The sequence below is a fragment of the Cheilinus undulatus genome, linkage group 22, assembly GCF_018320785.1.
Source record: "Cheilinus undulatus linkage group 22, ASM1832078v1, whole genome shotgun sequence".
NCBI classification, from domain to species: Eukaryota; Metazoa; Chordata; class Actinopteri; order Labriformes; family Labridae; genus Cheilinus; species Cheilinus undulatus.
In genome coordinates, this window is record NC_054886.1 from 3,851,935 (window position 1) to 3,879,886 (window position 27,952).

Below are 27,952 nucleotides of genomic sequence, written 5' to 3' on the forward strand. Positions count from 1 at the left end.
CACCCCAGCCTCCTCCTTTATAGCATAAAGCCTGTTGCACCCTCATATCCAGAAACATTCTATAACATGCTGTTGTCCACAACTTTTGGATAAATTATGAATCTTATGAGTTTCATTCACATTTACCACTGACATTGTTGCCCATAGATAGAAGCTGTTTAGCCCCTACATTACACAGTACCACCAAGGATCCCAGCGGAAAAGCAAAGGTAATAAATGGTTAAGACCAACCTTTATTTAATGTTGAGCTCACAAGGGGTTAATTAAATAAATCCTGTCAGACTCTGCTGGTGTGTTAGCTGATCTTATTAAATTACACTTTTGTTCCTTATATTGAAGTCTCCACCATGTCTTTTTGGCTGTTTCTGATGGTGTGGGAATGCCTCATTTGAATAGAAATGAAAATAAGTCATCAGCATGTTTCATACAGTGTCTACTGTGTTTATTGGTGCAATGAGAGGAGAAATCTTGACAGAGATGGCTGGAGTTCATTGTGTTGAAGAATACAAACAAAAATCAAACATGAAATAAGAAAATGTTTTCTGATATGGCCTGAATTTGACGGCACTCTCATAATCTTCAACTCCAACCTTTCTGTGCTGTCAGATGATATCAGGGATGTCTATGAGCCCCCCACTGTGAAATTACACAATATATCAGTATTGTTGTGTAAAGGTCAAAAGGTCAAATGACAAAGAAGCTGTGTTATTGCACTGTTGCAAAGCTGCAGTCTTTAAAGAACTCCTACTTAAATATTAGGTTAGTGTTTTTCCCTCTTTCAGTGTATGTGTTCATTCAGTCTGAAGGGTTAAATCCTCTGTCATAAACTGATGTCCTCATTTCTGGGCCCGGGCCTCCAACGCTGCAACCACACGCTCCATAAGTTTCAGCCAGGTACTTGCATGAGCATCCAGTTTCTGCACAAGAGCCTCAGCCCTCTCCAGACACTCCAGCGCATCTACCTTCCAATCTTGCTTCTTTTCTCCTGTGTTCAAAAACAACAGTTGGAGAGGATGTTATTTACTTTTTTGTTTTCAAGCTTTATTCTTTATTACACAAGTTGACCGAGACCAACAGTAAAGCTTGAGTTTCTGTTCCCCTTACTTTGACAAGTAAGTTATTTGATTTATCTGTATGTCAGCTGTTTAAACAAACATAATAAAACGTGTATTCAGCTATTCCTTACACTCACAGTCAGCTGCATCACACATGCTGATGTTTAACACATGAATAACACTTAGTTTCATGTTAGCTCTGAGATTTTCCATTAGCATGCTAGCTACTCTCATGATTCAGCAGCTGATAAATGCCAAATAACATCCACTGCAATAAATAAATAAATAAATAAATCTGTCAATGTTTGAAACCACATCAGAACTCAACATCTCAGCAGATTTTACTGTCTCATGAAAAATGAGCTGAAGCCACGCCCACTAAGGAGAAATGCTTCTGATCAGAGCTCAGCTGCCTGGATGAAATTTACTGTTTTCTGGCACAAATCTCTCCATTCTGATGCTTTTAATGACCTGTAGTCCACCAGGGCTGATGGATTTGTGAAATTTACCTCACCATGGACAAAAACAGAGCATGTAGGTGGCTGGTAATGTTCAGTGAAGGTAGTGGCATCAGCTAAAAACAGACTGTACTGAGATTAACTGCTCAGCAATTTCATATCATTGTAGTGTTAGGGGCGGCAGGGTAATCCTTCATTAAGACCGGTGATATCATTGGCTCAGATTATTTGTCCTGCTCAAATTAGACCAAGCCAGGAAAAAGATGAACAACTTTCTAAAGATTTAAATAAAAATAAATAAATCAAACATGGATATTAGTGTTTTCACATGCTTACAGCAGCTTTGTTCCAACGTATCAAACGTGTTAAGACACAAAGCTTGGATTTCACTTTATGACGCCTGTAACTAACTTCAAACCAGCCGCTAGGAAGTTTTTGGAGTAGTTGAAGAAGGATAAAACTCTTCTGTGGAAAGTTCACAGCTGTTACCCTATTGTTGATTTTTATTTCCTGCAGCTGGAGCTAACGTTTGCCGCTGCTGCAGATTATCCAGAAAGCTAGCGAGTAAGCCAGGGATCAAGGAAGTGTGACGGTGCCTTTACCACCAACCAAAACAACCGTATCTTTCTGCATGACGTGTTGAATATGTCTAGACTTCATATAAGAATCAGTTAAGTTAAAGTCTTTTAAGTCCACTGCAGCTCTCTGCTGGGTGCAGACCCTCTGCTGCTTTGGTGTTAACAGTCTGCAGTTCTCAGTGTTTCAGCTTCATTACCAGCATTGAAGACTTAATTCAAATCCTTGATGAACTTTGTTTGACATCCTCCAGCTTTATTGTATGAATATTCACCACCTGGATTAGCCATGTGCTACATCACGTAGACAAACAAACCTCAGCGCTGAACAGAAAGTTGTATCTCTACACAATGAAGGTAGGTCTTAGTAGAATGACTTTCAGTTTATATTCACTGTCTTTTAGGTAACACAGCGTGTAATATGTGTTATTCACTGTTTATTTATCCAGTAATTGGGAGTAACTGGCACCAGGACAATTTGGCAAATAATGTCTTTGTCTGCAGGACAACTTCCTGTGATACTGTCAAAAAACAAAGGATACCTACTAATGTCAACCCTGCCTTGTATTCAGGATGAGTGAGATTCATCAGTGTTATCAAATCCATTAACCAGCCTGGTGCAGTCTTAGTAACTAGTATGTTTGGACATTAATTCATAAACAGCCTGTTCCAAAAAAATAATGTTGATCTTCACCTTTGTGGCCGATCGACTGCTGTGCAGCTACGCCCTCCTCCTCCTCATGGTGGATTATGTTCAGCTCCTCTGGGGGACGTGTGGCCACAACCGTCTCAGCTACCGGCACAGAGTGCGGCTCACACTTCACAGACCTACAGGTAGAAAGTTAGAAAAACTGATATTTTAGGCATGAGGATTTACAGTAAATCTGGGTGGATCAGGCTGAAAGCGATGTAAGGGCCGGCGTGACGCAGCAATTAATAGATCAGACAGGCTGAGTCTCAAAGTTTGAGTAGCACATCCCCTCACAGCTACATTATCTCTGCTTCTCTCCCTGCAACTCCTGACAGTAATTTTCTCCATCCAACAGCCAATCAGAACGTTTTGTCTTGTAGGTCTGAGTCTGTCTAACTGGAAACAGGACCCGAGCTCTGACCTCTGAGCGAGGACCCTGTTGAGACTGTAGGCAGTCTTTCAGAAAATACATGGGTAATTTTTAGAAAGTCAAATAAAATTCCTACAAAATTGCCCCCCAGTAAATGTACATATTTCTGAGATTTTGTGCAATCATAGAAAGCACCACCAGGGGCACTGAACATCAGTTAAGGTCCTGGATAAGTCCTTGAAGGAAAATCAGTACACATGTGTATTAAAAGACGCCTCTTGAGACCATCCTCCAAAATGTTTAGAAAGTGCTACAAACAGCAAATTTTCCGATTTTTCCATTTAGAAAGGTTTAACATTTTAAAAAAGCTAGTCCAAGGGATTTTATCTGATTGACCCCAGAATATTTTGTCTTATTCTAGACCAGGGGTGTCAAACTCATTCAGGCTCAGGGGCTGGATTTGCACCAATGAGATGTTCTGTGGGCCGGGCTATTTTTTTAGCAACATTTATGTGTGTGTGTTATATTTATGTGTTTTATATATTAACTGAGTGAATTATGAAGTGTTTTATAACCAGTATAAATAACAGGTTCCATGCAAACAGCTGTTGCAGCAGGAACAATGCTACAGCCCCTAAACCAGTCTGCTGCTGACAGTGAGAGTGAGGAAGAGACACCGCTCCCAAGCAAAAGACATGGGAGTGGACAGGCAGGTTTCAGAATATGGACTAAAGTATTTGGCCACACCTGTTAGTTATTGAATTCAGGTGTTTCAGTCAGACCAGAGTCCAGTCTCAGTGCAGTTGTTTCTGTCAAAGGCACAGATGGATCGTAGTCCTGGTCTATGGACTACATCACCACATCAGTTTGTCAAAGTGACCTTTTATGTATTTTAGGAATCCACGGTTATATAGCTGCTGTTAAAGGTAGTGAAGTAAAGTGGGCTCTGAGCCCCCATTACAGGTTGATGCTATTTCTGTCTACATATGCTGAGTCCTGGCGTGCCGGGCCTGCTCCCAGGTTTCTGAGCATCCGTCTTTTAGCGTTCTCTGCCCTGATCACCTTCAGTGAAAGCGATCTCTTACGCTTAGGCTCTGAAATTACACAAACACATGCAGTATTTCAGTGTCAGATACTGATGTTAAAAGCAATGGAGACTGAGGATTCAAACATTAAATTAGCATCTGAAATAATAGATGTCCTAAGTAAAGTGTTAAAATACTAACCCTCCACATCAATGGGTCTGAAAGACGGAGGAACGTTCTCCACATCAGCCACCACAGTCAGAACAGTACCTATAAACCAAACAGTCATTAAAAACAAGAAATACACCAAATGTAGCTTCACTCTTACACTTTTTAAGAGTGTAACTGAAGAAGTTCTCACCGTTTTCAAGGACCATGATTGATGGAGTTATCCAAGATTCACCAAAAATCAGTGAGAGGTCAGGCAGAGAGATACAGACATGTAGCAACAAGAGCAGCATCCCACAGATATAAAGCCCGGTAAAAAAAACACCCACCCCCACCGGGAGGGGATAAAGGGGGAGCCCATTGTTTGTCCAGGGGCAGAGCTAGAGTAACCAGGGCTCAGCCCAGACTTAGGAGGGTCCTGGGACACTCTGCCCCAGAATGATGGAGCCACAGAGTGAGGGGGGCGGAGCCAAAGGCAGAGTGAGGGAGGGGCTGATGGGGTTGAACCCCCAAATGTTTTCTTAAAGGCCTGAATCTTTGGGTTTGGTTCAAAATTATTTATACTATAAGAGATAAAAGATTTAAAAAAAAAAACTCAAAAAACAAAAAAAAAAAAACAAAAAAAAAACAAAAAAAAAAACAATTGGGCCGTGCTGATGACAAAAAAATTCACTTTTTTTTTTTTTTTTTTTTACCATTAATAACATATGCTCTCACTGTGTTACAAAAAATACTTTAACACTGTTTAAAAATGTGATTTTCAGCATTTTTGTGAATAAGTCAATAAATGTTTCTTTATATGCTCTTTGTTTGAAAATGCAATTGCAACTGATTCCTCCCCCTGTATGTGAAGTTACTTAGAAAAGAATGATCAGACATTTTTAGGAGGATGTAGGGGAAACTATTGAACTTTAACTCGGTGTTTCATTATTACAGAATGATAATTACACTTTTGCATAATCAGATAAAAAAAACCTGTAAACACTGAGGAAGTTTTAGGTTAAACTGCAGCCTTTTAGCCCAAATGATTTGTAGCATTCTTGGAAATTTAATTCTAAATTTTTGTTTTAAATAATATTCAAAAAGTGCATGCAACTACTCTGACACACCAGATCGGCTGTTTCCATCTCTATGGCATTGATACATTTTGCGTTCATCTGGGAAAGCTCCCATAGAAAGTGTTTTGGGTAAGGCAGGACTGAGCTGACAGGCTACCGCTGCTGTAGCTGTGAATAGTAGAGCTTCTTTGTGAATGAAATTGATGTCAGGAGATGTGCAAAAACATCTCCTCTGCCCAGTAAAGCCTGTTAGCTCTAGCTAACATTCAAGCTAACAGCTACAACAGCAGCAGCCACTGGATACACCCACAAACCCCACTGGTAAGGATCACAAACCTGTGCTGAGGCAGACCCAGAGAAGAGTGAAAACATCTCTTGATGACACAATATTAAACTCCTCAGAAGCCTCACACTGTCAGCTTTGTCTCAGTTAGTCTGGTTTCAGTGGTAACAGTTTCTAACTCACCTTCAACCAATGCTAAACCTCAATAAGACCAAAGATAGGATTTTCTCAAGGCAGAGCATTCACCATCTCAATGCCACCTAGTTCATGTTAAACCAGTGGTTCTCAACTGGTACGGCCTCAGAACCCACCAGTCTGTCAGATTGTGGCCCAAGAGTTAAAAAAAAAAACAAATTAACAGCATGTTTAGCTAATTGAATATGTTGCAGTTTGGAGCATGATTGGACAAAAACACCTGATATAAAAAAGAAAAGAGACAAAACTGACACATTTCACACCCTCAATGTTTGCCAGTTTTCCTGAAAACTTGTGAAATTACTCCATAATTGTGGGGAAAGTAGTCATTACTGCAAGAAAAGGAGATAAACTATTAGAAATATTGATCAAACATTTAAATTTACCCAATTTCACAGTAAAACAGGGTCAAATAAAAAGTACTGATGAATGTCCAACAAGGACTTCAGGACTTTTGCCATCATTTTTTCAGACACCTAGTCACGACCCACTGAAAACTGCTCTGCGACCCACTTTTGGGTACCGACCCACCAGTTGAGAACCACTGTGTTAAATAATGTTAAACTCAGTGTATGTATCAGCACTAGAAGTTAAACACACACACACACACACACACACACAGCAGGAGGTGACAGTGGGTGGGGAGGGTTGTCTGTGATACTATCTCCTCTACTCTTTGATATCTTACATCAGGCTGTAAAGCTCACAGAGGTGTGACATGTGGGTGGGGGTCCTTTGTTTGGGGTTACTGTCCCCCACACCCCTTACAGCAGACATGTCCCAACAGCATTCATCAGGTCTGTATCACCACTGAGTCCAGTCAGCTCTGATTCAAGATTCAGTTTGATTCAACGTCGACTCATGCAGAAAAGTTTTAGTAACACATCCTACTGAGCTTCAGGATGAAAGTGGTTCTTAGAGAACTAAAGTTAGAAGAACAAAGAACCTCCACACTGGCATGTTAATGTGAGGTCTGCATTTAAAATTGACCCTAGACTGCTTTCATCACTGTATATTTGCATGTGTACATTTGCATGTGGTCTATCTCACCTCTTTGATGTTTCAAAGTCAAAATGAAGCCCAACTTCCTGTTTTCAGTGTAGTGATGCCGCCAGAGCAGAGCTGCCATGCTCCACCGTCTCTGTCACTGAAAAGAGACACAAGACAGGAAAAACGGGCTAAAACTGGCAAAACAGGGGCAAAAAGGGCAAAATAGCGAAACAGTGGCTCAGCTGGGCAGGAAGGGGAAAAATCGGCAAAACACATGTATTGTGGCAACAAAGGGCATAAAACGAAAAAACAAACATTGGTTCAAAGTAACAAAAAAAATTGCATGACAGTGTTAAAAAAAATGGAGGTAAAAACATGGTGAGAAAAAGGCAAAGATGTGATGAGAGTGGCAAAAAAGTGGCAAACAGGGAGAAAGAGGCAGAAAATATATGTTTAGTGGCAAAAGGCCTAAAAACAGAAAAAAATGTGGTTCACACTGACAAAAAATAATAAGAGGGTGAAAAACGGCAACAAAAAAAGCAGCCGAGGACCTCACCTTCACACCAGGAGTTGAAAAATCGCCACCATATCTCTTCTTCTAATAGCGGAAGTCACTTGAACTGAACGTCTTCTTCGTTGTTTTCTCCGTGTGTTGCCGCCATGCTAATAGAGGAAAGTCCGCCACATAAGGTAATACAAGTAGACAAAAAATACGTGAATTTTTGGATTAACAAGCACAGCGATTACATAACATTAATTTTAATAAATTAATTTTTGATCCAAATTTACGTAACACTGAGCACAGATTTAATATGTGGGAGAATGGCTGGAAAGACACCAATCTTGCTAATCTGAAAACTTGCACAATCCTTGTCTACTGCATTGAATGATGTAGCGACTTGCTTCTGGCAACATGGCGGCTACACTGGCGTCCGGCCAGCCAGCCAATCTCCCATTGCATATAATGTCTGTGCTCAGTGATTTTTATTACTCGATTTATTCAAATTAATGTAATGTAATCGCTGTGCTTGCTAGTCTGAAAAGTCACATATTTTTCTTCTACTTGTATTTCCTTATGTGGCGGACTTGCCTTAATATGGCGGCAACACATGGAGAAAAAAAAAAAAAAGACGTTCAGTTTAAGTGACTGCTGGTCGTCGGCTGCATCCAGGTCCCTCTCAAAAAAAGGGTCAAGTGGACTAAAAAGAATAAAAAGAGGCAACAGAAGTGGCAAAATAGGCTGCAAGTGTCACAACAGTGGCAAATACAATTGGCAAAAATGGTACTGAACAGCAAAAATAGGTCTAAAATGTAAAAAAAGGTGCAAAACAATGGCATAAATGGGTGCGTAGTGTTCAAACAAAGCAAAAGAAATAGCAAAAATGGTATAAAATGGCAAAAAGGTAAAAACCAGAAAAAATGGCTTCAAATACAATAAGAGTTGATGAAAAACAGCAAAAAATGGATTTAAACTGGTAAAACAGTGCCTCAGATGGATGACCAGAAGTTCCTTTAGTTTATTTCCTCTGGCATCTCCGCCTGTGTATCTTTGTAGAATAAATGATTTATTAGTTTATTTTTCCTTATATGTTCAAATAAACAATTTTAGTTGTTTTAATCACTTGATAAAATTAGTTTTAATCTTAACCTGAGTTTCTTACAATTTCATTTAAAATGTATTCAGAATTTTGTGCGCTGGTGTCCTTGTTCTGGTTTTCAGCTCTGCCTCTCAGACATCTTTAGGTGAAATCATGATTCGAGGCCGTGGCCTCTCACTTATTCTGCACCTGAATGGGAGATTAAAATTCTTCTGCGCTCCAAACCGAGCCGCTGCTATGGCCAGGATGAACAAAACAGCTGTAACAAACTTTACCTGCTGCGGCAGAAAAAAGAACAGTGGCAGAAAGCGTGGTGGCGAACGCACTGAGGCGCACCTGGCCCATCATCACCTGTGTGGATTTACAGTGAAAATAACAGGGACTGTTTGGATCAGTGTCAGATGATGCATATGTGTTCTGGACTTCTAATTTTATCGACAGCAGAAGTTCTGGATTCTGTTTCTGTGTAGAAAGAGGGGAGTGGTGGAGTTTTTCAGTACTGCAGAACATCAAAGATAGAATGGATGTATGATGAAGAAATGTTGACCATCTAGGAAATGATGTCCATTTATGAATAGACATGGAGTGGAGCTGATCAGCCCGTGGCACTGCTGGGGTGTTATGAAGCCCAGGTTCTGATAGAGGCCTTCAGCTCGTCTGGATTGTTGAGTCTGGTGTCTCTCACCTTCCTCCTGACATTTCCTCAGAGATTCTCTATGAGGTTCAGGTCAGACTGAGCACCAGCCCGGTTCTTCCCTCCATAGCCCGGGTTATAACGTCTCTTGTCTGTGGTTCAGGACTGGCTCACCACTAGGACCACCACACCTGTAGTCCATTTCCTGGACCCGTCTGTGTGGCTCTTGATTCCAGCCTCAGTCCTCTCCTTGTTTAGCTCCCCTAAGTTCTTGAATCTTGTCTTACAGTCCTCTGAAGGCTGAGCTCGTCCTGTTTCTTGTGCTCCTTTTACCTTCTAGTCAACTTTCCGTTCTTTGATCCAGCCTCTGAGAACAGCAGAGACCCTCTGTGGCTTACCCTCCTTGTGAGGGGTGTCAGTGATGGTCTTCTGGACAAAAGCCAAGCCAGCAGTCTTCCCCATGATTGTGGTTGTGTGAACTGAACCAGACTGAGAGAGTAAAGGCAGGGGACTTTAGCATAAACACAATCTTAAGAAAACAGAGCAACCTTTCTGAAAGTGCAGCATGTCATCTAAAACCCACCCAGATGAGAGCTGTGGTTGTCTGCTTAGACTCCACTTCTCTTAGAGAACAAATCAGTATTCTCGGTCTAAACTTTACCAGTCAGCTTAGCCAATCACAGACAGCCTCCGTCTCTTATAAGAGTGGAGTCAGCACAAAGGAGAGAAAGAGTAAAGCTTCAGCCATGCTGAGACACATTTTTCTCCTGCTCCTCTCTGAGATTTGTAAGTATTCTGCACATTTTTTCTCTTTCATGAATAGAACTGAGAAAAAGTACGAGGTTTATGAATTATGTTGATGTTTGTGCAGGTGAGGTGGCAGCACTTTACAAGAGCTCTGCTGTGGATCAGGTCAGCGGGGTTCTCACGGCACGAGTCGGAGAGAATGTGTCTCTGAAATGCTCATATCAGGATGATACTGTCAACTATGTTTTTTGGTACCAGCAACAGTTAGGAGGCAAACCTGCCATCATATCGAGGCAGATGGTGCTGGAAACACAAGCGACCATCTCCTCTGCTTTCAGAGGACGGTTTGAAGTTGAAGCAAAAGTCAAAGAAGGTAACAACCTGCTCATAATTAGGAACATTCAACCGTCTGATTCTGCAACGTATTTCTGTGGGATTTTAGAATACAGTGCTATTGAATTTGGACAAGGAGTCTTTCTTCATGTCACATCATCTTCATCCAGCACCAGAGCTGTAGTCCACCAGCCCAGGCTGGAGCCGCTCCAGCAGGGAGACTCTGTGAATTTGAGCTGCACAGTAAACGCTGAAGCATGTGCAGGAGAGCAGAGCTTCTACTGGGTCAGACACGGAGCAGCTCAGCCTGCAGTCATGTTTCACAGAGCAGGAAGGTGTGTTCAAGATTCAGAGTCTCTCAGGAGAGAATGCACTTCAAACCTCGCTCTCAGAGCAGTGAGCTCCTCTGATGCAGGGACGTACTACTGCGCTCTGGACTCATGTGGAGAGATCGTGTTTGGGAATGGAACCAGAGTGCAGATTAAAGGTAGGCAATAATCAGAAATAGTAGGATTGTTCAGCTTTTTCATAGTTATTACATACAACGTACAGGTGCATCTAAATAAGCTAGGAGCAATGCTCATGCAAAACTCCAGTATCTCAAATTTAACATAACCCATTCCCAAAAAATTGGGACACAGAAAAATGTATAGAAACAGTAAATTTGATTCCTGCACCAAAAACAACGAGACAGGAGGATCTTTACCACTGCAAAGATGATTACTTATTTTTCCAGCAGCTCTCTTTAAACATCTGAGGACTGAGGATCTAACTGTTGAAGTTTTAGAAAAGGAGTTATTTTCCTGTCTTCATTAATGAACATGTTAAGTTGATCAACAGTGCAACGTTTCTGTTGTCTGATTTTTGCTTCTTAATGAAAAATATATTTTTAATGGGAGACACATCTGAACAGCCTGCAGACCACTCTAGTATCCACACTCTTTTACTGTGAAGCCATGTCGTTGTAACTCGTGCAGAAAGCAGCTTTGTCTTAATGAACATGCAAGCGAGAAGGCTCCTGGTTCAGATCCAGCTCTGAGCCTGACTGTGAGGAGTGTGCGTGTTCTCCTGGTGCATGCCTGGGTTCTCTCTGGCTTCCTCCCTCAGAACAAAAACATACTGGTTAGGTTAACTGGTGACTCTTAATTTGCTGTAGGTGTGAGGGCACCTGGTTGTCTCTTTATGTCAGCAATGTGATTGACTGGTCTGTTTGGTCGTTTTCCTCGTTAGCTTGAAGGACTTGACTGCCATTATCTCCAGAAACATCCTAAAATGTCAGACCACAGCAGACTTTTCCACTTCAGGTCAGTCCTTCTCAGATGAGCTCAGATTCAGAGAAGTTGGCAGAGCTGCTGGACGTTGTTGATATGTGGTTGATACCTACGTGAAAAAAATACTCAACCATCACAGAATGATGCTGATTTTTAGACCAAAGGTCTTTAGGATTGGTTTTTGACTGTCCCCTTTACTGCAGCAATTTTTCCAGATTCTTTGAATCTTTGAGGATTTTATGGACTGTAGACAGGGAAATCTCCAAATTCCACTCTGCACACTGAGGGAAGTTATTCTTAAACTACTGGACTGTTTGCACAAGAGTCTTTCACAAAGTGGAGAATCTCATGCCGTAATAGTTTGAGTCAGACTGAGCCTTTCTGGGGCGCTCTATTAAAATCTTGTCGAGGTCAGTCTTCTGAAAGTATGCTCATTTATGCACTTCATACTTGGTTGGGGCTCCGTTTGCATAAATTGGTCTGTCAATGCGTCGTGGCCGAGTCAACACAGCTGTCTACCAGCAGATTTCAGATCTATGTGTCCTTTTTCTGATGAGCTTTTTGCCAGTACTGATTTCCTTTTCCAGCAGGACTTGGTTGGAGTGAAGCCAGCACTGATAGTAACTAGTTTGCTCACCATGGTATACCTGTGTCTGACTGGTCAGTGACCATGCCTGAGCCCTGAAGAGAATCTATGGAGAACTGTGAAGAGGGAGATGAGAGACAGCAAAGCCAACAATACAGACAAGCTGAAGGCCGCTATCAGAGCAACCTCAGGAACAGTTAAAGTCATTAAGAAGCCCCTGGAACAGACATATAACTATTCTGGTGTTATTTGATTCAGTCATGTTTGCTTAATTGCATTTAAAATACAAATCTTGATCATAAGAAGCAATCTTAGATGTATGTCTCACATTTGATGGTCTCTTTGGCACTGATAGTGAAACTGGCTGTGCTTTCAGAACGCCTCAGCAGTGCCACAGGCTGATAGCCAACATGCCACAACACATCAATGCAGGAAAAAGGACCTCCAACCCAGTATTAAGTTTATAAAATACTCTTCAGAAGGTTGACATTTCTGTGTTCTTTTCTGTGATTATTCTACAGTTGTGAGGTACTGTTTTTTTTTATGTTAATAAGATTAAAGCCAAAAAAAAAAAAAAAAAGCTTTTGTATTTGACTTTATGTTTTATGAGTGTAGGATACATTTTTACTTTGGCATCATATCATTTGTTTGGCATCAGGCTTCATCACTCCTCCCAGGTTTCTTTTACATGCAGAACTGATGAGTGATGAGAGAACGTCTTAAACCCCCTGTGGGTGGATGCTGGGGTGGAGGTGGGTTGAGTACTGCAGTACTGATTCAGGGTGACTATCCTGCAGAGCAGAGGAAGAGAGCAGAAACCTTACAGCTTAAACAGACCGCTGAATTTAGAGGATGTGAGTGATGATGTCAGCTGTCAATCATTCAGCTTGAGTTGACATTTAAGTTTCATTTCTAACTCAATCATGGGGAAAATACTTTCCCATGATATTCTGATGTTTTGAGATGCAATTATAGGTTGGTCACTTCATTAGGTACACCTGTTCAACTTCTTAGCCAATCACATGGAAGTAAGCGATGCATTTAGGCATGTAGACAAGGTCAATGCAGTGTGCTGACATTCAAAATGAGCATCAGAATGAGGAAGGAAGTTGACTATTATCAGCCATGATTGTTGGTGCCACATGGGCTGTGTATTTCAGAAACTGTTGGATCTTCTGGGATGCTCACACACACAACCATCCCTAGTTTTTATGGTGAGGAGAAGATAACTATCCAGTAAGTCATGGTTCTCTGAAAGAAAGGGCCTTATTGAAGGAAAAGGTAGAATGGGAATGACCACACTGGTTCGAGCTGTAAAAAGGGCAACTACAACTCAAATACTGATGCATCAAACCTTGAAGCACATGGGCTACAGCAGCATGAAAACCACAAGTGTCACTCCTGTCAGCTTAGAACAGGAAACTGAGGCTGCAGTTCAGACATGCTCACCAAAATTAGCACGCTCAAACTCTCCTAACCACCTCTCTTCTACATTCTGATGCTTGGCTTTGACTTCTGCAGATCGTCTTAGTTGCCACCATGCATTTGTCTGATTGCATTCATAAGCAGTTGGACAGGTGTACCTAATGAAGTGGTCACTGAGTTTTAAACAAAATGCAAAGAATGGATGTTTGTCATGATTTTCTCTTAACTCCACAGGAGGCTCTACCAGTGACACTCATCTCCTGGTGTATGGCCTGAGTGCAGCATTGGCAGCTTCCATCATCCTGCTGCTCATCTTGGCTTTCTTCACATACAAAGTGAATGAAAAGTCATGTTCTGTCTGCAAAGGTAAGACTGTGAAAGCACAGGCAGTTTAAACTTTTCTCCGAAGATCTTATCTTTTCATTCTTGTACTCTTATTTACAGGAAGTGTGTCTCATCCGGCAGGCCCTGCAGCTTCTGAGGGCTCGGTAGGTGAAATACAGGTATGACAACAGCCAAATATATCACAAACGTCTGACTTATTCTGTCCTTTCCAGAGCCGAGATGTGAATTTTCTGCACTATGTTCCTCTGAGCCTGAAAAGAAGCAGTGATCGACATCGCCAAGGGCAGAGTGTGGAGACGGACTGTGTTTACTCCAGGGTTAAGAGCAGAAAGGAGTAAAGAAGGCCTTTACCTTGAAATTTCTGTCTTTTTGGTTACTTTTCCTACAAAAGCAAATAAAACAGAGCGTCTTCTTTCAATATGTTTGTTGTATTTCTAAATAAAATATGTCTTAAGGATGTTTCATCGTCTGGATATAAAAATAGACATAAAAATCCCCTTCTATCTATAGATATCCTCTAACAGAAACGTTAGCTCTGGTTGTTTGTGTCAACTGACAGCCGACTCTCTGCAGTGAGCTCTCACTCATGCGGTGAAGGTGGTGTGAACTACATAGTTGAAGTTTCCACTGGTGGAAACATCACTCCTAGCAGAGCTTCAGCACAGGAAGACTGGCCTGTGGCTTGCAGGCCACAGCATCTAAAACCTCTGCAAGGTTTTCTCACAGAGTTGTGTGAAACTGAGTCTCTGTGCATAGAAATAACACTTGCACACACACACCCACACACACACACATTGTGTTGCTGCATCCTCAAATGTAAGTTAAAAGTCTACTATGCAAAGCAAAAGCCATACATCAACAATGTCTGCTAGTGTTGCTGACTTCTCTGGGCCTGAGCTCATCAGAGATAGACTAACATAAGAGGAAAAGTGAGATTTCAGATTGTTTTTGAAAATGATGACCATCAAGTCATCTAAAAAAGGCCCATTCAGATTGTTAGAGATGCAAAGTTCAAAAGCCATCATCTGTGATGGTGCATGGGTGTATTAGCGCCCAGAGCATGGGTAACTTGCACATCTGTGAAGGCACCATCAACACTGAGGTGTGCATACAGGTTCTGGTGCAACATGAGACTTATTACAAAATGTACAAAGAAATGACTCCTTCAAAGTAATCCCCCAGAGTTAATGCACTTCTGCATTCACTTCTGCCCCCATGAAGCACTCAGCAAAGTCCTGCTCCTTAAGGTCTCTCAGCTCCCTCATCACAGTGGCCTTGATCTTTCCTACAGTGGCAAAATTAGTTCTTTTGAGCACAGTCTCCAGCCTGGGAAGGAGCTGAGAGAAGTAGCTGTTGTGATGGAGCAGCCATGACTTGTCTCTCCACAGAGCTCACCTGCTGCCCTGAACCCCGTCCTGACTTGGGGTCATCCTCCACCTCCTCACGGCCACTCTTGAAGCTTTTGTGCCACTTGAAGAGTCATGACATCTTCTCCATAAGCCTCTTGGAGAAGTCTGAGACACTTGGCTGGACCCTCCAGGAATTTCAAATTGATTCTTTGTTCCATATTCATGCCACCTCCAGTTGAGTGACAAAGCGTGACAGCAGTGTGTTACATAAAAGCATGAAAAAGAAGCTCAGAGTGAGAGAGGTGAACAATATAGTGGCAGAAAAGTGATGAGATGTTGCTTGACAACTCAACTGGCATTGAGTCATGGGTGTGGCTGCCAGAGGCTTGTTTTGTATTGTCACACCTCAACAATGCCAAGCCACATTTAGCTCAGGTTACAACGGCATGGCTTCACAATGAAAGAGTGTGGGCACTAAACAGGCAGTCCAGACCTGTCTGCCATTGAAAATGTATGATGCACAAAATATGACAATGGAAACTTTCATGCAGGAAGTTAAGAATGTTAAATATAAATAAAGCTTGAACATTAAATGTATTGTCTTTGTGTCATATTTAACTGAATATACTTGAGAGCAGCTATTTAACTCAAAGCACTGATCACATCTTTTGACACTTCATAATCTTTCTTGATCCATGCTGAAATAAAACGTGAAATAAAACAAAGGGAAAATCAGTGGTTTCTTATGGGGTAAATTTGACCTGCATGGAGGTTCGAGGTATAAATAACCATCTGTAACATTTTGAGGAAAAGTCAGCGACTGACAGACTTTAAAATGTTATCATTGTGACAGTATTGAAGAACAGCCCCAGGTACATTTTAAATGATTGGTTCTAGTGTTAAACTAGAGATCTGAAAACATGAGGACTGCTCAGCTGTGTTTATCAGCTCAAGTTCTCAATGGAGGAAAACTCATTTCCACAAATAACAAACCAGTTTTCAGCAGACATGACAGCTTTTAGGTTCAGAAACAACCTTAGAATTGTCATCTTGCATCAGTCTGATAGTGAGGGCCAACACAGGCCCCCTTTACTGTAAATGAGCTCATTGTTTGCTCAGACTCAGAGGTATCAGGATTATTTTTAGCCTGGTGTGGTTGGCAGTCAAAGACAGGTTCTCAGTAAACCTCGTCATGTCTTTTCACAGCTCCTCTGCTGTCTTTGTCTCAGTGGTTTTAGACAGGAAGCTTCTGCAGGGTTTTTATGCAAAGCAGCACGTTAGCTTTACTCTAGTGCCCAGACTATTACAACTAAACACCAGAGGAACAATTAAAGAAATTCAGATCAAATCTGGAGCTGCAAATATATTTGGACCAGCCACACCTAAAGGAGTGAACTAATGTTGGTGGGGACTCGGTCTGCAGAGCAATCCACAGAGAAGCGCAGTGTGGAGCACTACAGCATGTGCTCTGGTCCATCAGGTCCATGTGTGCAAGAAATGCCCATTTGATTAAGTCAGATGCAGAATAAAGGAGGAGCTGGGGTGGAGAAGGGTTGCAGAGGGAGCAGGAAGAGTAGAGCAGCTTAAAAAAGCAGCATGAGTAGGATTAGACAAGCATGTGCTCAGAAGTGAAGCAGTTAGTCATCAGATGATGAGAGCTTGTGTGAGATCAGCTGATCTAAATTAAATGGCAGTGCTTGACTCAGTGGACTGCCTGAACTCAAAGAATATGCTCAACTTGTCAATCCACTGGACTTGACATGTGGACATCCCTGTGGAGAAACCCAGCATGTCAACTGAATATGAACACAAATACATCCCCTTGATGCATCCAGTCTTGTTGTCCTGTTTAGATTCCTTTTCGATGGTTCCACATTGTAAGGAACATGCATTTGTGGGATGAGCAGCAGAGCTGAGTATTGCACCCATGAAAAATTTGCCAAATCTTCTCTGCCAATGTCAAACAGCTAATGCTACAATTGACTCTTGTTTGATGACAGATGACAAGGCTCTATGCGCAGTGCGATGTGTGTGTGCAGGGAGGGGTGGGCATGGTTATACAGGATTTAGCTTTGAGCAAAAAAGCAGAAACATGTATAACACTCCCAGTTTCAACATCCTCGGCCTGTACCGTGATCCAGACGTGCAGGGCTTTGCTCTGACCAACCATGATCAATCTCATCTCTGGAAATATTTGAACTGTTTTGCAGTGTTGTGGTAGCTCTGTGACCCATTAACTGTCCAGTGGACTGTTCCCTGTACCACAGGAAGAGACGTTATGTTGACATAGTGATGACTTTGTATTGGGAGTTGACCGGGCACTTGCACATTTTTACAGCTGTTTGAATCGATCTGCTCTTGGTTAACAGATGAAGTCAGCAGTGGCCGACCAAGATCAAGCAACAAAGGGAGCAACTCCTGCTAGTACATGTAGTGAATGTATGTCTGCACAGGTGGAGTATGTGAAAAACTGTTGCTGTGATATAGTTGCTGTCAGGTAGGGTTGTCCCTCCCTGCTTGGAAGAAAGTTCTGCCCTCCTCTCCTGATCAGGAGAGCCACATGCATTAAACCACATTCATTTCCCGAGAAGTGTGTGGTCAGGGGCGGAGTCAGAAAGCTTGTTAAGATTTAAAGCCACAGACACAGAAACAGCTCGTTCTGAGCAGGGCTGAAACAGAGGGGTTTTTAGACATGCAAAAATCCAATACTGGAGTGTTTTTCAGCAACAAACTTCACAGGCATGCTTTAGGGACCTCTGATACCAATATAAACTTCTTTAAAGGGTAAGATATGTGACATAAGAGGGGATGCTACAACATGATAAACATGGCCATGTCCCTACTTTTTTGAGACGTGTTGCTGCAAATTCAAAATGAGCTATTATTTTTCACTAAATGGTAAAATGTCTTACCTTCAACTTGTGTTGATTATGTGCTAATGTGAATAAAATATGGGTTTATGAGATTCACAGATAATTGCAGTCAGTTTTTGTTTACAGTCATGCAGCGCCCCAACTTTTTTGGAATTGCTGTAGTATATGAGAGTGAATCAATCAGGCGAGAGCAGCATGTCTGGAAACTTTTACAGTGAAGTCCATCCTGTATTGAAGATTCAGTCTCCACTTTTAGATGGAGCTAGGCGGTACTTCTGATCAGCCAATCAAACGCAGCCTTTACATCTCCTCTTAAGAGCACAGACGCACTGAGATTCTCCTCATTCAACGCAGCAACATGCTGACTCCCCTGAGGCTGGCTCTGATTCTCTTGTGTCTTTTCTATGGAGGCTTGGGTAGGTTGTCTTTGTTTTTATATGCAGTAACTCATCTTAATAGTCAGCATTAGTGTGATTCTGATGAAGCTAAGCCTGCTTTATCCTGGTCTCTTCTTCTTCCAGCTCAGATGACTGATCTAAAATCTTCCATATATGTGCGACAGGACAGCGGTTACTTTAGAGCTGATGTTGGTGACAGTGTGACTCTGAAATGTTTCTATAAAGGCATGGCAAAAATGTTTTTCTGGTATAAGCAAAGTCTGGGAGAGAAACCAAAGCCCATGTCATCCTTCTATCGATACAAAGACAACGCCGACTTCCTGGATGAATTCAAGGACAATCCACGCTTCAGATTAGATGCAGGAAACGGCAAAAATCACCTGACAATACTAAATCTGTCCATTTCTGACTCTGCCACCTACTACTGCTTAGGTAGCTATGGGTATGAGTTTGAGTTTGTGGAGGGTGCTACTGTGAGTGTGAGGGGTTCAGGGTTGAGTGTCCCAGCTTTGGTCAGTCAGTCTGAATCTGGAGGCTTCGAGGATCTGAGCTGTACCGTCCTCACTGGGACCTGTAATGGAGATCACAGTGTTTACTGGTTCAGAAACTCTAAGGAAGCTCACCCAGGACTGATCTACACCCACGGAGACAGGGATGATCACTGTGAGAGAAAGGCCAACACACAAGTACGCTCATGTGGCTACAACCTGCCGATGAAGAACAGGACCGGTCCTGAAGCTGAGGCTGACCTCTGTGCTGTTGTTTCATGTGGACATGTCCTGTTTGGAGACAAGATGAAGTCAGACATGGAGCGTAAGTCACATTAAAGTGGATGTTTTTACAAATTAGACTTGTGATTGCTACCTTTGAATCTTTTTATGTCTCCTGTCTTCAAAATCTACAGATAAAATTGACCCTTTTGTCTTGGTGTTAATTTTGGCTGGAGCGTTGGCGTTCAACATCATTCTGGTCATTTGTCTGGCGTTTGGAGCCTACAGGAAGTACCAAAGAAACCGCTGCCTACATACAGGTAAGCTCAAGGTCATAGAATACTTTATTTATGCATTCAAAGTTATGATGTTTAACTTTGCTTTGGATGCATAAACTGACCGGTCACTTCATTAGGTACGCCTTTTTAGCTGCTCATTTGTGCAAATATCTAATCAGCTAATCAAACGGCAGTAACCAATGCCTTTAGGGCATGTATGCAAGGTCAAGAAGATCTGCTGAAGTTCAAACTGAGCACCAGAATGGGAAAGAAAGGCTATTTTAAAATTGCCACTACTGTTGGTGATCCGGCAGGCTTTCATGATGTTTTGACCCTACCATTCAAATGTCACTGCAGAAATCAAGATCAGGCAGTGCTTTTCAGTCTTCTATCATCCAGTTTTGTTGAGGTTGTGTCAGTTGCATCCTTTCACTACAGAGTACAAACCCAGGAGATGGCAGTGTGTAAAAATCCCAGTAGATCAGCAGGTTCTGAAATATTCAGACCAGCCTATTTGGCACCAACAATCATGGCGCATTAAAGTCACTTAAAGGAGCGGCTCGGCTCTACTTGGTTTGACTCGACACGGCAGCCCAGCGCAGCAGGGGCTTCGCTTTTCTACCACAATCGTGCTACTCATTTGAGGGCAAATCTAGAACTGAAGACGTGGCGTTTTGAGCCCTCCTTGATCTCATCCACAGTGTGAGTACATTGTTTTAAAGCAAAAGTCAAACTGTAGACTTACAGTACCGCTCTTTTCCCATTCTCTCTCCCTTTCCATGATCATTAAAGAGACAATAATTCATGATTATCATTAAAAGGAGAGAATTTTCCTGTATAGAAGTGAAAAAAAAAACTTGTGGTGATTGATCAATGAAAATAAACACAATCATATTTTTGGATTTGGCGATGATAATGGCATGCTTTTACTAGCGCCAGTTAATAAATTAATGTCTGCCTCTTGCATGGGATAAATGTTTCAAACATCTTTAGGTTTTTCCTTTTTAAAAAGTCTAGAATTTGTCTGTAAGAAAGGTTTCTGCAGAGCTCAGAGACAGGATTGTTGCACAGATTTGGAGAAGACAAAACAAAATTTGCAGCACTGATGGTTCCCAAGAGCACAGTGGCCTCCAGAATTTTTAAATGGAAGAAGTTTGCAAAACTAGGACTCTTTAACCTGGTCAACCTGAGAACCCAACAGTCACTCTGACTGGAGAAAGCCTGCTTGGTTTTCATGTGTTTTGCGCTAAGGAGAAGCTTCTGTCTAGCCACTCTGACAGGTAACTGTATACAGCCCCAGCACTCTGGTGTGCCCCCTACAGGTATCCTGTGGTAACACACATGGGCGTGTCTATTTACAATGATGCTGCATCATCAAAGAAAGATTAAAAACCAAGCATATGCTTGACCCAAGACCAAAACAAAGATCCTCTTTGACTATCTCTCCACTGTGCCTCCATGTGCAGGGCTGATCTTCACACACGTGGAAGCTCACAGATGATTCTTTCCTAATTTCTGAGAATATTTAAGACCAAAAAGTCTTTTCTTAGGTTTTTAAAGTCTGCTGCTTGTCCTTAAGTTGTACTCTGCATCTACATAAAACATCTCTGAGTGGGCGGGGCCATCTCTCATCCCCATAGCGGTAACAGAGCTAAATGTTGGAGAGGCGTTCACATAAAGAAATACATGTATGAACCATGTTTGAGCCTCACAGTAAAACATAAACCTGCTGAAGGAAGCGATGTTTCTTCAGTGTAAACACAGAGCTGAGAGCAACAAAACCAGAGAGACTGACTTCAGTCTGTTATGTCTTCAGATACATATCTGCGACATTATTGTTTTAAATATTTTATACTGGGGCTCCAGAGTCCTTGGGGTCATGTCTGCATGTACAGAGGCGGCCCACGTTCAAACCAACCTGTTGCTTCTTTCCTAAATGTCCTTCAGTTCTCCCTCTCTGTGTCTGCCTCCTCTGTCCTGTCTGAATAAAGGCATAAAGGTAAAAAAAAAAAGACCTTTGAAAAAAGGTGTTATAGAGAATAAGCCTTTTTCCAGTACAGTTTTGCTGTCATTCTAGTCATAAGAGGGTTAAATGTGTGTCTGTGTAATGTTCTGTGTTATTATGCCATACAGCTTTGGTTAATTATCCATCAGATTCATACATTGGTAATGATAAGCATTTTACTACAATCAGTATTTTTATTTTTTTTTTTGTCTAAACCAGACCCAGGATCTCCAGCTGCCTCCACTCCAAATCCAGTGGTGAGTGTTTTTAACTTATCAGTTTATAAAAATAAGAGAGAAATAAAGTTGAAGATGTGTAGGAGATTGAAAAAAACAAATGTCAGTGCATAATTTTATAATAGCTGTTAGGTCTTCTTACCTGGTGGTTTCTGTGGGTCAGTGGTACAGATACGAATACTTTCAGTTTTGAGAGAGACAGCTTGAGTCTCATTAGTGTCACAGTAGAGTCTCTAGGAAAGACACCACAAGCCAAATCACTCCTAATGGCATCAACATCTGCATGTAAATGTTTGCTGCTTTACAAAGCAACTCTTGCTGCAAGTGTGTGAATCAGGACCTCCCACAGATCTGGTTGGACCCCTGAAAAACCCAGAGAAAGGGCCCTCCCCATTAGTGATTAATTAATGACATTAATGACTGTGTGTTGGATCAGTGGCATTGGTGTTAGTCTCCTGGAAAACAATTAGCTCATTCTGGTGCTGAAAAGTGTGTCAAACTATGTCTTTGTTTTGATGTTGGATTTATGTATTTGTGCAACGTTTAAACCAAGAGAGCCTGGCAGCAGACATCAGACATCCATACATGTATGCACACTTGGACATGCATTAAAGTATGCATGCATGGACATCTATAAAAGCATGCATACTTGGAAGTCCATAAACAGATGCACGTTAAACCCTGGGGTACACTGTGCAATTCAGCCATGAATTTTGAGCCGTAGACTCACTCTGAAGTCGGGCCGACTGGCAGTCTGATAGCGCGTCATTTGTTGTGCTGTGTACGACGGCTGACCACGGCCTGACTATGACCTTAAGACCTGCTCCCGACTGGTCAGGAGGATTTCTGGCATGTTTGATATTTTGGTCGTACGACTCCAGACACTTCACAGAGAGAGTAGAAACACGATCAGACTAAACAACTTTGGGGGTTAATTTTCCTTTGTAAACGGTCAGACCGAGTCCTAATTACCATGACAACAGCTGGAATGACTTTCTGGTGCACCCCACTATGATAAAGAAAATAAACGAGCAGGAAATATTCCTTTCCACAGACCTGCAGCTGACACAGAGGTGATGCTGTTTGTGTGTGTGGGATAGAGAGAGGTAGCAGGAGAAGGATAGAGAGAGAGAGAGCAAGAGCATGCGAGAGAGAAAGCCGGAGAGATAGAGGGGGGAGAGAGAGAGAATATGACTGGAGACACTTCACCCTGATTATGTTAGACTTTCTAAAGGAAACTCTGTGGGTTTGTTATCTTTGTTCTAGCCTGTTGTGGTGTTATCATTCCTGTAGAAGCCTGCAGACCCACACAGCTGATCAGAGGATCAGTGTGTGGCAGAAGGAGACAAAATGACAGCTGCATCATAAATTAGTGCCTGACACAGAGGGTTTTTTTGGGAGAAATGAAGTGCTTTGTACATTTTGGACACAGCCTACAGGCGAGCCATCATTTTTTCTTGGCCCATTTTTATGTAAAGCTCAATAAACCACACGGATAAAACGTTCCCATCTACAGCCACTATGTTGTAGATCTCTCTGAGCTCGTAATAACCAGCGGAGCAACTTTCATAGAAATCACTGGAGGCTAATGCCACTACTATAGCCAAGCACCTCATATGACCAACCTCAAAAATCCTGAAATATCCCTTTCTTACATGCATACTTGGACATCCATTAACACATGCACACTTACACACCTGTAATCCAGCCCATGGAATTAGCTAATATGGCCGATTCTCCATAGAAACCTCTGCCATCACTGTGTGAATGTGGAGTGAAAAGCCAGATACCTCTCCAACCTTCTGCTACCTTTGTCATTGAACTGAAATTGCAAACTTCAGCAAAAGCAACAATATTTTATATGCCAGTGCTTTAAACTACTCTAGTTTTATATGCAGATATGGTTTAGTGCCATAAAACTAGGATTTAAAGTTGTTTTTTCATTGCAGGATAACCAAGAGATGGAAAACCTCCATTACGCTGCACTGAGAGTGAAGAAGACCAACAGCAGATCAACAAGACTCAAAGACCCCAGTCTGAGTGAATGTGTGTACTCTGGTGTGAGGCAGTAGAGCTGCACATTTTACATTTGTTTCTTCTTTCTATATAAGCTTTTTGATAAATCTAAATAATGTACAGCTTTTATAATAACAAGAATTTCTGACCGGCTTAGACCTGTATACTAAATGTAAAACTTTGGCTTACAATAAAACCCGAGCTTTAGCAGGCATGTTTATTTGCTTATTCAGAGGGTAATGTGTTTATACTTTAACAGAAATGTAGAGCACTATGTTTCTATGTCTGAGTTAGCCCAGTCAGAGCTTCTGCTATTGAAAATATTTTGTTTAATGCTTCATTAAATGATTAATATGCATCTTATACTGACAAAACAAACTTTCAGAGAGTGCAGAATGTGCCCCACACACATGTGGACAGTTTTTCTTTAACACTGGTTTCCAGTGAGTAACATGACCCTTTTTCCATCAAAGTGGGGAGAAACAGGATGTGTGACACCACGTACAAAAGGTCTGAGCTCTCTGGTGCTCCCTCTAGAGGTATGCTCAAGTAACACACATCCTGTTGAGACGCCACATTTGTACTCAGACATAAAGGTCAGTTACAAATACATCTCTGGCTATTAAAACCAACAGAGAAGCAGCTGCTGACAATGTACAATTTGTGAGGTTTTTGCCTCACTACAGTTTGCAGAACTCTTCAAACGTTCATTTTTATGGTGTTTTAATTGACTTTTTTTATCTTAAGAGCATGTTTGTACTCTAATCTTGGAGGAAATCAGCAGTATGGTGTCTATTTTGTTTTCTTTTTCATGTGAACTGTAATTTCAAGCATTCACAAATGCTCATGTTTCATTGGTCACTCACTCAGAGTCACTTCTTGTCAGCCAATCACGTGCAGCCTTCTCTAACATAAGAGGATGTACTGTATGAAAGGTCTCTACTTTCATGAAGACGTTTGATCACCATGCCATCTCTGAATGGAGCTCTTCACCTGCTTTGTTTTTGCTTGTGGAGAATGGGTAAGTTTGCCTCTTTTTGATGCAGTTTTTTCTTTCCATCATCAGTCTCTTCCTTTTACTGCTAAATCTTACAAACATTTATTCTCAAACTTTCTTTGTCTGTTTTCTTTGCAGCTCTGACAAACGGCACCACACTTACCATAACAGTACGACAGCAGGGTGGTTTCATGTCAGCTGATTTAGGTGCCAATGTGACTTTTAAGTGTTTCTATGAAGGTGAAGCTTCTGCAGTGATTTTCTGGTACAAGCAAACCATAGGACAGAGGCCGAGGCTCGTCTCTACCTTTTATAAACATTATACAAAAGGTGTTTTTAGTGAGGAGTTCAAGGACAATCCTCGCTTCACTCTGGAGTCTGGAAACGGTAACAATCACCTGACAATCTCAAATGTAATCCCTTCAGATTCAGCCACATATTACTGCGTCAGCAGCTATGCTTACAATTTTGACTTTGCAGACGGGACTACTCTAAGTGTTAAGGGGGGAATATCTGAGTCTGGCTGGACCATCCAAGCATTAGTCCATCAGTCAGCAGCAGAGACTAGCTCTGCAGCTCTGAGCTGTACAGTCCACACTGGGACCTGTGATGGAGAACACAGTGTTTACTGTGGAAACTGGAAACCTGAAGTTAGAGATCCATCACCATAAGCTTATTGTTTCTTACTTATTGAAAGGTTTTCTGTATAAAGGATCAACCCAGAGCTCCCATCAAGACCAGTCTTAGAGTGTTGATGAAGGCGAGGTTACTTTTGTCCCTTTCAATCTGAAAAGGGAGGCTAGCTTGCAGAAAAACAATATGAGGACAGTAAGACAAGTATATTCAGTGTGATGTATCTAAAGGTAACAGCTAAGCCTGGTCAGTACTGGATCTTTAAGGTAGATTCTGAGATTTATATTGAGGTTTAAAGTTTCTAAAAACTAGGGATGCTCTGGTATGTTTGTCCTCTAAATTCTGATCACAATCACATCTTAGACCAGCAAAGACCAATTAAACTGTGTTATGATGTGTACTGTGATGCCAAACACCTTGTACTGTCACCATGAACAAACGGCGACAAAGAAGAACAGAAGGCGTGGAAGAAGACGAAACTTCTTCCGCGGGTCTTTTCTTCCACATAAACAATGAAAAAACACAGAACTTACACTGTCTTGTGGTTTCTGCTTTTGCATTGGGCCATTACGAGCAGCCAGCAAGGTGTTGAGCTGTCCAGCATGTGGTCCTTTACATGAGACGAATAAATCAGCACGGACTACGACATGTTGCCATGGCTACACAGACGCCAAGCGAGGTACCGACATGTATTTGAGCGTACTATATCACATACAAATCTGTATATCATTACGCTTTACACCACTTCCTGCCTTTGGTTTCTAAAATCTAGGATGCTCTGGTATGTTTGTCCGCTTTGCTGATCACAATCACATCTTAGACCAGCAACTGCACCAGGGTTGGTTATGGAAGTGTGTACTGTGATGCCAAACACCTTGTTTTCAAGACCAGACTCGGCTTGTTTGGTCCGCACCAGAGTTCGTGTGAGCTTTCACCCCACTCCAAACGAACCGGACTATCCAGGGAAACGGACCAGAGTTCGTTTAAAATGGACCAAACAGCTCTGGTATGAATGTGCCCTAAAAGTAATTTTACCAAACTGACACCACAACAGAATGTAATGTTTTGTCTAATACAGCCCCAATTCCAAAAAAGCTGGGATGCTCTATAATATGGAAATAAAAGCAGAATGCAGTGGTTCATAAATCTCATAAATCCATAATTATCAACATATCAGATGTTGAATCTGAGACATTTTACCATTTCATGAGAATATTAGCTCATTTTGATCTGATAGCAGCAACACATGTCATAAAAGCAGGGACAGGGCCATGTTTACCACTGTAACAGCAGCCTGTAAGTGTCTGTGAAGGGAGGAGACCAGTTCTTGAGTTTTGGTGGAGGAATGTTGTCCCATTGTTGTCTGATGTAGGAAGATAAAAAACTGGATGGGTCCTCTCCTCTTTAGTCTGCAGGACACAGTGTCTGTGGTTTCCAGGAAGAATTTCGAATTTTGACTCACCTGACCACAGAACAGTTTTCCATTTTGCCTCAGTCCATTTTAGATGTCTCTGGATCTGGTTTACAAACAGCTTCTTCTCAAAGCTTACATCCACAAACGTGAGCTTTATCTCTCATTTCTAGATGGAACAGCCAACTGTGTTAACAGACAATGATTTCTGGAAGTGTTCCTGAGCCCATGCAGTGATTTCACCTTCAGAATCATGCCTGTTTTAAATGTGGCTGCCTGTAATAAATAAAACCATCGTATACAAACTGCTTCTATGTTTCTAAATACTTTTTCACAGCACTGTATGAGCATAAAAGTACGGCTATCAGTCTGTTATTACTCAAACATGAGCTAGACAGTGTGGATAAAGACAATCAGTGCTTCTGTTTCCTACTACAGACCATGATTAATGCAGTCCACCTTGTTTGTTTTTCCTCATATTAGCTTTACTGAAAGTTCATAACTCCTCCACATGTCTCACTAACCACAGAGAAGAAGAACCCTCCTGAATCACTCGTCTTCTTCTTAAGTGGAGCTTTGGCCTTCACCAGCATCCTGCTTGTTGCTCTCATTATTTTAGTTTGCACCATGAACAAAAGGAGCTGTTTTAGCACAGGTCAGTGCTTCTGTTTCTATTTTACAGCTGCTATCACTAAAGATTGCTTTCATAGTGTGTTTTCTTTTTCATGACAGAGTCTCAGAGAGGGTCAGCCTCCACCACAGCAGCAGCAGAGGTAAATATCATCACTGTCTCCTTTAAAGTGCAAAAAAACTCGTCGTTTCCCCACAAGGTTTATTGGGTTGATAGTAAATCACTGCATCAATTAAAGGCCTGTTTGTGACAAATCAAGGGTTTTGTTGTATGTTAAAGGGGCTCAGCTAGCCTCTTAGCTCAGAACAAGACTCCTCCAGACTCTAGTCCAGTGAGACTCAACGTGTGGCTCTAGAGCCTCATGTGGCTCTTTAGTGAGGATTTGTGGCTCTTTTATGTCTAAATTTGAAATATGATTCCCCAGAAAACCATTAATAAGGCAAACTTTGACCTCAGAATTATCCATTGCAGTTTGTTTCCCACACTGATACAGCAGGCTTTAATTCTCAAATTTAATTGTCAACCTTTTTTTTTTTGGTCTGTGTATTTTCATTGCTCAATTTTTTGCCCTTCTTTTCCCTTTTTTGCAGCTTTTTGCCCATTTAAGG

General features: G+C 41.7%; 2 protein-coding genes across 2 annotated transcripts; both read left to right on the forward strand.

Annotated features, from left to right (window-relative positions):
* Positions 1-9,788: 9,788 nt before the first annotated feature.
* Positions 9,789-15,687, forward strand: LOC121504178 (signal-regulatory protein beta-2-like). The gene is made up of 5 exons (XM_041778833.1): positions 9,789-9,886; positions 9,972-10,667; positions 13,697-13,828; positions 13,907-13,950; positions 14,020-15,687. Exons 1-5 carry the CDS (start codon positions 9,847-9,849, stop codon positions 14,143-14,145), a joined length of 1,038 nt encoding a protein of 345 aa, XP_041634767.1. The 5' UTR covers positions 9,789-9,846; the 3' UTR covers positions 14,146-15,687.
* Positions 15,688-18,311: 2,624 nt separating this feature from the next.
* LOC121504179 lies at positions 18,312-24,286 on the forward strand. Its single transcript, XM_041778834.1, has 5 exons — positions 18,312-18,445; positions 18,551-19,240; positions 19,332-19,457; positions 21,640-21,677; positions 23,606-24,286. The coding sequence occupies exons 1-5, from the start codon at positions 18,388-18,390 to the stop codon at positions 23,726-23,728; spliced, it is 1,035 nt and encodes a 344-aa protein (XP_041634768.1). The 5' UTR covers positions 18,312-18,387; the 3' UTR covers positions 23,729-24,286.
* The last annotated feature ends 3,666 nt before the right edge of the window (positions 24,287-27,952 follow it).